This window comes from Magallana gigas, chromosome 8 (genome assembly GCF_963853765.1).
Source record: "Magallana gigas chromosome 8, xbMagGiga1.1, whole genome shotgun sequence".
Taxonomy (NCBI): Eukaryota; Metazoa; Mollusca; class Bivalvia; order Ostreida; family Ostreidae; genus Magallana; species Magallana gigas.
This window is the reverse complement of record NC_088860.1, coordinates 21,742,916-21,751,678: the sequence shown is the minus strand read 5'-3', so window position 1 is coordinate 21,751,678 and position 8,763 is coordinate 21,742,916. Positions and strand designations below refer to the sequence as shown.

The 8,763-nt window shown below is 33.1% G+C and overlaps 2 protein-coding genes across 2 annotated transcripts; both read left to right on the top strand.

The window, feature by feature from the left end:
* Window positions 1–782: 782 nt before the first annotated feature.
* Window positions 783–3,764, top strand: LOC105343079 (uncharacterized). The gene is made up of 7 exons (XM_066069495.1): window positions 783–832; window positions 986–1,024; window positions 1,151–1,173; window positions 1,403–1,484; window positions 1,844–1,903; window positions 2,012–2,157; window positions 3,493–3,764. Exons 3-7 carry the CDS (start codon window positions 1,153–1,155, stop codon window positions 3,757–3,759), a joined length of 576 nt encoding a protein of 191 aa, XP_065925567.1. The 5' UTR covers window positions 783–832; window positions 986–1,024; window positions 1,151–1,152; the 3' UTR covers window positions 3,760–3,764.
* A 731-nt stretch (window positions 3,765–4,495) lies between these two features.
* LOC105343080 (ectodysplasin-A) lies at window positions 4,496–7,211 on the top strand. Its single transcript, XM_066069492.1, has 8 exons — window positions 4,496–4,696; window positions 4,797–4,893; window positions 5,197–5,301; window positions 5,722–5,738; window positions 5,920–5,968; window positions 6,084–6,143; window positions 6,432–6,571; window positions 6,725–7,211. The coding sequence occupies exons 1-8, from the start codon at window positions 4,496–4,498 to the stop codon at window positions 7,004–7,006; spliced, it is 951 nt and encodes a 316-aa protein (XP_065925564.1). The 3' UTR covers window positions 7,007–7,211.
* The last annotated feature ends 1,552 nt before the right edge of the window (window positions 7,212–8,763 follow it).

Genomic DNA, 8,763 nt, shown 5'->3' with positions numbered 1-8,763 from the left:
CGATAATAACAAACTTACGAAGATTAAATAAAAACTGAACATACTATAGCATCTGTTGATATATTGCATCTGTCTGATGTAATGCCCAAGAAAGTGGACTTTCCGGCAAACCTTTTGACACAAAGGGACATTTCACAATCTCTGCACGGATTGACCGCTACTACCTAACCTGACTGTTCTCCCACCTCGCCTCGTATCCGCGCGCGACTGTTCCCTGATTTCGCCTTAATCTCGCCAACGCTTCAATTTGCACATCCCTTGGTCTCCGTATATATACTAATATTTATCTACATCGACACTACTCATTATCAGCTCATAATATTGACACTCTACATAAATGGAAAAGTGAAATTTATTTACTGAAAAAGATACTAGAAAAGTAGGAAAAAATGGCCATTTGTAAGTCTTTTTCTAGTATCAAAATTACTGATGCTTGCAACGAAGAGAAGCAAACTCCGAAATCGTCAAGGCTTCCAAAAGCGAGCACAGCGTTCTGTGTGATTTTCTTAGGGATCTGTGCTTTTATTCTTGTTTTATATGTTAAAACGACATACCAGCTACAGAACTTGATGGAGCAAGTCAGCAATCTCAGCACACGGTTACAGAATGCTGAAAAGTACCAATGGAACAACACGGTATGACAAATTCTTTGCTTTGTGTGGTGAAATTTTTAGACTGATGTCGTTTGCCAGTGGTTAACTAACTGTATTTCATTGTATGTATATGTTGCAGGACGCTTTGCTTTCTTTTGAAAAAATGCTGAATGAAACAAAGGGTGAAACAAAGGGTGATGGGGTCATTGAATATTCCAGACATGCACAAATAAACAGAGGTATAACCTGTGTAAAGCGCCATTTTTTCAAGAAATATTTTTAATTTCCTATATGGAGACCAATGATTTAAGAAATGAATGATGAAACCAATAAATTATGATTATTTTTACAAAGTGTATGCTTAATAATTTATGTTTATATTTTCAATTCAGAGGGACAAGGTTTAAAAAGGTTTTTGTCAGGATTTTCAAGTAAGAAATTTACATGTATAAATCGATTTCGTTTTGTAGACTAGATATATGAAACAAAAACTGCATACTAATAACTGTCATCAATGGTGACCATTTGATTAAGCATGCTCTATTTAACATCTTTAGATATGGAACTTTTAAGTAAAAACGTAAGTATTCTTTTATTTATCAAATTTTAAAAAATATACCATTGAAATAAGCTAAATGATATGTTTTATATGTATTGATTATATCACTTTCATATCTGTTGATAAAACATCGCGTTCTTAAAGTGAATTTTTTTCTAAAAATAAAATCAAAAATGTTTGGTCAATGTCACAGCATATATATTAGAACCAAAGATATTACTGTCAGTTTGAACGTCTGTCCTATTTGTAGCTTGATTCTGGGGTGACCGCTGTTCACTACATTCCACATGAGTACAAAGACATATCCCAATATAACAGCATCAAATGCTCAGGTGATAAAAAAAAAATCATATGTCTAATATTTAATTTGTGTATAGTACTTCTGTAGATGGTATAATTAAGTATTAAGCTCCAGTACATTAGAACTAGGACATGTCCCTTTTGAACTCGATCTCTCTTTTTCTATACTGTATGTTCTCTTTGTCACATAAGAAAGACTGAGATTGAAAGCGAGGAATTAAAGTTTTATGGTAATCTAGCGCAGCATCAGTTACATGCAAGTGGAATTTTAAAAAGAACTGTATATGCGAACAAGGGATTCCATGTTTCTGTCAGAAATTCTTATGAAATGATGCCATGAATGAAATTGCGCTATAGTATTTGTAACGGTTCTATTTTGTTGTTTGTAAAGGTTCCTGTTGTCATGTCTGGTCTGGAACCTTCTGTGCAAACCAAACGTTTTTGCTGAATGGTAAGTCAATCTAGTTATCCGATTCTATTCTGGAAGTACCATTCGTGATTCTCTCCCTACCATCTCTTTGCCTGTCCATGTTAAGTCACTAGCTTCTGAACATTGTAGATCCTTTACACGGGGTCCAGTTCTTCACTTCGTCGCCATGGATGACGTCACAGCACATCGAGGAAGTGGAGCCTTTGGTGCAGAATCAGACAGATACAAGCTCATTCTCTGTCACTAAGTCAGGTCTCCATCTCCTGTATCTGAACGTAAGATAACGATTTACCTACTGGTCTTCATATGCACCCTCCCAATGTTTGATGCAGCTTAGCTTGCATGCATGCAATCAGATATTTTTTTGTGAATTCTTATAAACCACGATTTCCTTTATTTTGATTTTCTATAGGATACAAATTAGGAAGGTACTTTGAAAAATATCTTAGTACGCGATAATTTCTTGAATCTAAAATATTCAGCTGCTTAAAATTATATATATATATATATATATATAACAGATCGATACACATAGTCATTTCACAAATATATATATATATATATATATATATATATATATATATATATATATATATATATATATATATATATATATATATATATATATATATATATATATCAATACTTGTTTTGTTTTTAGAATTACTAGTATTTCAAAAGTATATGTATTAAGAAAGGGCATCAAAAAGTTCATGTCTGCCCCCAAAAAGTAAATGATAACTTAATCAACATCATGATGTTTATATACGATTGAGTCAATATTTGATTGTTGTATACATGTATTGTGATAAATATTTCACTTTGTTTATTTTGACGCTTTTATCTGTCAAATTCGTAGAAAGTTGCACGTGTCACGATAACGCGATTGATATGTCTCTGGTTGTCCAAGGTCAATAAACATGCATCTTTTTGAAAGGTCAGTGTTTTGTTGCATCATGGCAAATCGTTAACCTTGTTCCGTCAAATCTCCACGGTTCATACTTCATCATATAATTTCGTTTGTCTTGTGAATTTCTGGCAAAGAGTTTGGGAAAAGAGTCATGTATCTGTATTTCTTCACAGCATACTGGTACTGTCATCTTCTTTTATACTGTACCCTATTCTCTGTACCAGTCATACACATTTGCACTGTTTCCCAGTATTTAAAAAGATAATGTTATCCTCCCCATACCCCATGAGAGTCATACACGTTACTGATGTTCTGTCAAATCAACGAAGGGCCTGTATATGATTTTCAAATCACTTAGAACCATTTCTACAAGAGCTTTGACTTTTGGTAGTTGTGTCCTACAGCAGTCTGACGTAGGCATGTCTATTGAATTGCTGGCCATTCAGCTATTACTCTTTAAAACACGATGTAACGCCAATTCGTCCTCTAATATTCTGGGACGTTTCGCTCTCAAGATATCTAATTGTCATTCAACAATAGGTATCAAATTTCAGTTATGCACGTTTTGTTTACAGCATTGCATTTCAACACAGTTCAGTGCCTACCCTATATTCGTGCACGAAAGTACCCGTGTCATACTCTCCCTATAACAAAAATGCACATATTTCACTTATTTTAACGCCAACTCGTATCCGTGTAGATTCTGGTGCAAGCCACTAAGTCCTCACACGACATTGCCATCTACATTGACGGCACCAGGAAGCTGGACTGCCGCGAGAGCTTGGATTATGTTAGGTCGGACCCTTCCAACCCGTACATGTTCTCCAAAGGCAAAACTTGCAGTGTGTCAGGGGTGTTCTTTCTACAACGGAGCAGTGATCTCTCCATCCGAATCCTTACATCTCGGACTGCGGTCATTCTGAAACCTGAAAATACCAACTTTGGTGCAATATTACTCAAGACATGAAACAAAAACCTTTGCTTGTAAAATAAAACATAATTTGTTTATTGTTGTGTCAGTTGCTTATAAAATTGCTTATGAAATAAAACTTGAAAAACATTTTTTTCTGAAATATACTAAATAAACTTTTAGCACGGTGTACTTAATATACAGGTTTATTCGAATAATACAAAATTTAAAACGGTACTGTGTAAAGCATGTGTATCTAAGCGCTTAAATATGCACATCGTTTGTTATTTCATTTCTCTTAATGTTTCACCTGTACAGGTATATAACTCCTGCCTATTTATGTGTATTGACGTAGGTATATTTAAATTCACGGGATCACAACGATGCGTACGTTTGTAGTGCATGTTTATCAAAATATGTAAATATTGTTATCATAAATACACTCCAATTACCCCAAGGCCATTTGTTTAATTAGGAATAAGTTTGAACTAGCTGCAAAGAAAGAACTATACACTTGTGACCTAGTTTATAAAGATATAAGTTTATTATTTAATAATTGACTATACGACACTGAGCAGGGTCATATGGTTGACCGGAATTCTGCGAATCGAGGACTTGGTTCCCGTTACAGCACAGGAAGTATTCCCTATCTCTAGCGCTTCCCGGGAAAAATATGCAGCTTCTGTAAGGATAAAATATGTGGAAAAGAATAAATTTCAATGGATCTTAATTCTGGACACACTTGCTTTTTACTCGGCCGTTTTAAAGTGTGCAGTTCGTGCATTTTTTGAAAATGTCTGACACGAAAAAGAAAGTTGAACTTTTTTACGCTGGTTTCTATGTATCAAACATCGCAAAATGCGCGCTTTTTATCTTTTGTTTTGTGTACTTTGTCTGGTCTGCTTACGAAATATCAACGTTAAAAAGCGAATTAAAGGATCTTTCGAAAGTTGTAGCGTCCATTTCTCCTGGAGGCAAGGAAGTTTCAAAGTCTGTAAGTAAACAAACAATGAAAAGTACCCAAAAAAAAATTTTTTTCTTTAAACTAATTTTTTTACTTTTATTCTTTTGTACTATGAAGGTATTCATTTCAGCTTCAGCGTTCTCCCAGTTCCTTTGTATCATTGAGTCGTACTGTTCAGGTCACTGAGGAGTTAAGAAGGATTCGACTGAAACGAGGCATCGAAAAACGTGAGGTTTTTTTTTAAGTAGGAGCAGGTCATCAAAGCTTATGCAAATCTTATTAAAAAAAAATATGCACATCTTAAAATATATTTGAAATCCTAATTCATCATCATTTTCATTGGTGTAACACAGTTTAAATATCGATAAGCAAAATTGGAGGATATAACTAAAATGCAAGTGAAAATTACTGCGAGCATAATTGATAAAGAGGACCCGAGGATCGGGAACCTTTTGTATAAATCTGACTGATGAAAGGGGACCTCTTGTATAGATGTGACTGATTAAAGTGACCTTAATTTTTCTTCAAAGAAAAGAAAAAGAGAAGGAGACAGAAAGGAAAAAAGCGAAGAAGATGTAAATGTCCTCCAGGGCCTGCTGGTCCCCAGGGTCCTCGTGGAGAAAAAGGGGATACTGGTTAGTCTTCCTCTGTTTGTCTGTCTGTCTATTGTGCCAATAGAAGTTTGAATAAATGTTTAACTTTCAATTTATTAAGCTATGAAAAGTAGCCAGAAAGGAAATCAAATAACTGAATAAAAATGTTTTAAATATGCATGAAGTTGTAAATTTAAAAGGATGAACATACATAGTTGAACCAATTTCCTGGCCTTAATATATGTAAATGTTAGGATTTAGCTCATTTTATACGTGCTGGACCTTTCTTTTTAACATATGTGCTTCGTATATACACCAATTTAATTTTTGTATTTTTTAGTCTAAACTTTACATGCAACTGCCTAGTGATCCTGCTTGATTAAATATGTTGTCTTGTATTGAAATGATCTGGTAAATAAATGAATTAGCATTAGTAAATTTTTTTGTTTTCTTATATTGTAGGTTTGCCTGGTTCAGCTGTAAGTAAAGTACAATAAGTATCCTTCATTTTTTTAGTCATTGACTGAAGTCAGGTCTTCTTGATTTTTTGGTACTATTACATATATTGCTTTTTAAATTCACCAACGAATTCCATATCTAATACTACAAGTATTCAATTATTACTAAAATCTATTAATGCAATGTTTCCTCAAATTTTAGTGCTCCGCCAGAGCTGCCCATTTTGTGACTACTCCTCCCAAAGCAAATGGTAAGTACTCCTTTTTCATAATAAAATTTCGATCAGAGGATTGAGACATTTGTTCCGTTATCGTGTGTTGGGCTGCGACTGTCAGTTTGTTTCCTACTTTGAACACTTATTGCAGATTGTATCTTAGAGGAATTCAAAGTTTATTGTCCCGGGAACAGAACTTTCTGGAGTTCAAGTGAGTACAATAATTCAATGCCAGTGTATTTCAAATATGGTAATGCAAATAGATTTAATTACACTCATAAACAAATGAACTAAAGTAATAATGTATGAAATATACATCCTATAATAGTTTGAAGATAAATATGTTTATATCGATTTGTTAAATACATTTATCTTACAAAAAATGCAATATGACAAGTAATTATTAAGGAGACAATCTTAATTCAACAGTTCCAAATTTTTTGTTTTGGATGATCATTGTCAATTTGTTATTATTATAAAGCGAAACGTTTAATTGTAGACAAGTCCGAACCTATACCATACTTTCAAGAAGCTGGATGGATGAAAAATAAGATAAACAATTCAATACTGAAAATAAGATCTGACAAAGGCAACTCTTTCGAAATTCTTCAGTCGGGACTTTATCTAATGTATGCCCAGGTAATACAATCTTGTATATATACATCTCAAAAGAGACACCAATGAAAACGTGTTAACGTTCTAATTATGAGAATAAAGTCAAAGTTTGTTATAAGTGTATTGAGTTCATTTTATGTGTGCATTGAACCATATTTTTTGAAATGATGATTACAGATAGAGAAATTCACAAAGGATCCCCGCGAGTTCTTCGGACTATTTGTCACGGACAAAACTGATTCGAACGAAAAACGAGTGTTTCACTGTGCTGATAGCATTGACAGTTACGAACACAGTGACATTTCTGTTTTCTTCAATTCGAAGGAAAAGACGTGCAATATGATGGGTTTGCAATATTTGGAAAAAGGTGACATACTTAGACTGAAAGTAATTACATCGAACACGGCTGTTACCATTAGCCAGGATAAAACTTTCTTTGGCGCAGTTTTGTTTTCTTGACTTGATTTGTTTTAAATCCCAGGTAGGAAGGAACAGAGAAGGAAAGGGTTTTTCCAGTGATGACTACCCATTATCAATAACGTATCGTTGGATGTATTTTTCTGTTTTTATTTCAAAACTTTTTCGATTGGGGGTCAAAGTCGTGTAAATATTAACTTTACTTGATCTCATGTGAGTGTATTCTGTGATAAAAAGAAAAAGTGAATTTAGAAGTGTTTGATACGGGTTCTGGTGAATGAAATATTTTACTTTGCAAAGAAATATTCATGTTTTTGTTTTCTTATTGATAATCTTCTATTATGGAAATCTTATGAATACACGACTGTTATACATGTATTTCAATTAAAAGAAAAATAATAGATTTGTTTGTTTTGTCAGCGTAAATTGATGTTTAGGGGATTATTGAATAATTGATACAAAAATCTTCATTAAAAAGAAAGTGTTACTCAATTGCATGGTCAGCGAGTGAATCAAAAACAAACGAAGTGAAATTGCGCAATTAGGCACACACATTTTCACCAACTACCCTTACGACGGATAGTTTCATATGACACTTGTATATCTTTATGGTAAAATAAGTGCTTTTTTAAGACACTTAAGGCACTGAAAAATGCAGATAAAAGAAATAAGTGATTAAACTTAAAGTTTAATGGCGATATTCCTTCAACACGCAATTTATTAAGTTTTTAAAAAAAATCGCAGTTATACATAAACTAATAGGAATTTCCCATAATTGATAGTAGTGCATGTTGGATTAATGCCAACTTGACAACATTCCAAATATCATACACGATAACTTAGTACGTAGTTGGAACGATTCATCAAACATTTGCGCATTTCACCTTATGTTGCATTTCAATTGTTCTAAAGCTGCACATTATCTATGTTGTGTGAAGGAGTAATCCTGTTGGTCATAACAACTGATCCATAGAATGCCTTTATCTTGACTCAAAAGGACCAGTTGCTTCCTCTGCGCTTCTAACAAAGTTCCAAATAGTTATATTGCGAAATAAATTTTAATTGTCATGATAGAGGAAATATTTACCCTGAGAGAAAACAGTTACGTAATGACATGGAAATTAGATTATCCAAGCTGATTGCAATATCAATACTTTTATAATTAAAGACTGCCATGGCGTGGTATCGATTCATTGTAACATGTCCTATTCGTTATTCGTATGTTTTGTAACTGTAGATTTTATATAGATTTTAAAAAGAAATGTAATGTAGATTAAATTATGACGTTAAAAAATCGACGTGAAGCAGGAAAATATCCCAGTTATTAAAATTGGAAATACATAATACCTAGCATTCCAGCTTGTTACGGAAAAGTTCTTGTTAACTACAATTGAATTGCTATTCTTTTTCATTAATATAAAATGATTTAAAGCTCAAATCAAAATGACGAAAAAAAAAATTTACTATATTTTTCTTATTCATATGGTTGTTATAACTTCACAACAATGTGTTATCCGATTTAAAGATTTGATTATGCACTGTGACAAATTAAACACAGTTCAATGACACTGTTTTACAGTTCATTTTTTTCAATTCATAAATAAAATAAAACACTTGTAAATTCTCCTTACCTTATTTCCTTTTAACACAGGAAGAATTTTGTTGTTCATTTTTAAGTATTTTTTTTTGCCCATTAAAGGATTTCGAAGAAAACCACAATCCCAGTTTTCGTCGAAATGCTTATGACTTAGAATGTGGCAATATATGTTTAAAACTGACCCTATATAGCTGAAGTTTAC

Excerpts from the sequence above, each read along its gene's own strand:
- LOC105343079 (XM_066069495.1), top strand. The coding sequence starts at position 1,153 with ATGGAACTTTTAAGTAAAAAC. Across the intron at positions 1,485-1,843 it reads TAACAGCATCAAATGCTCAG|GTTCCTGTTGTCATGTCTGG; the intron begins GTGATAAAAAAA and ends TTGTTTGTAAAG. Across the intron at positions 2,158-3,492 it reads TCCATCTCCTGTATCTGAAC|ATTCTGGTGCAAGCCACTAA; the intron begins GTAAGATAACGA and ends GTATCCGTGTAG.
- LOC105343080 (XM_066069492.1), top strand. The coding sequence starts at position 4,496 with ATGTCTGACACGAAAAAGAAAGTTGAACTTTTTTACGCTGGTTTCTAT. Across the intron at positions 4,894-5,196 it reads GAAACGAGGCATCGAAAAAC|AAAAGAAAAAGAGAAGGAGA; the intron begins GTGAGGTTTTTT and ends TTTTCTTCAAAG. Across the intron at positions 6,144-6,431 it reads CAGAACTTTCTGGAGTTCAA|ACAAGTCCGAACCTATACCA; the intron begins GTGAGTACAATA and ends GTTTAATTGTAG.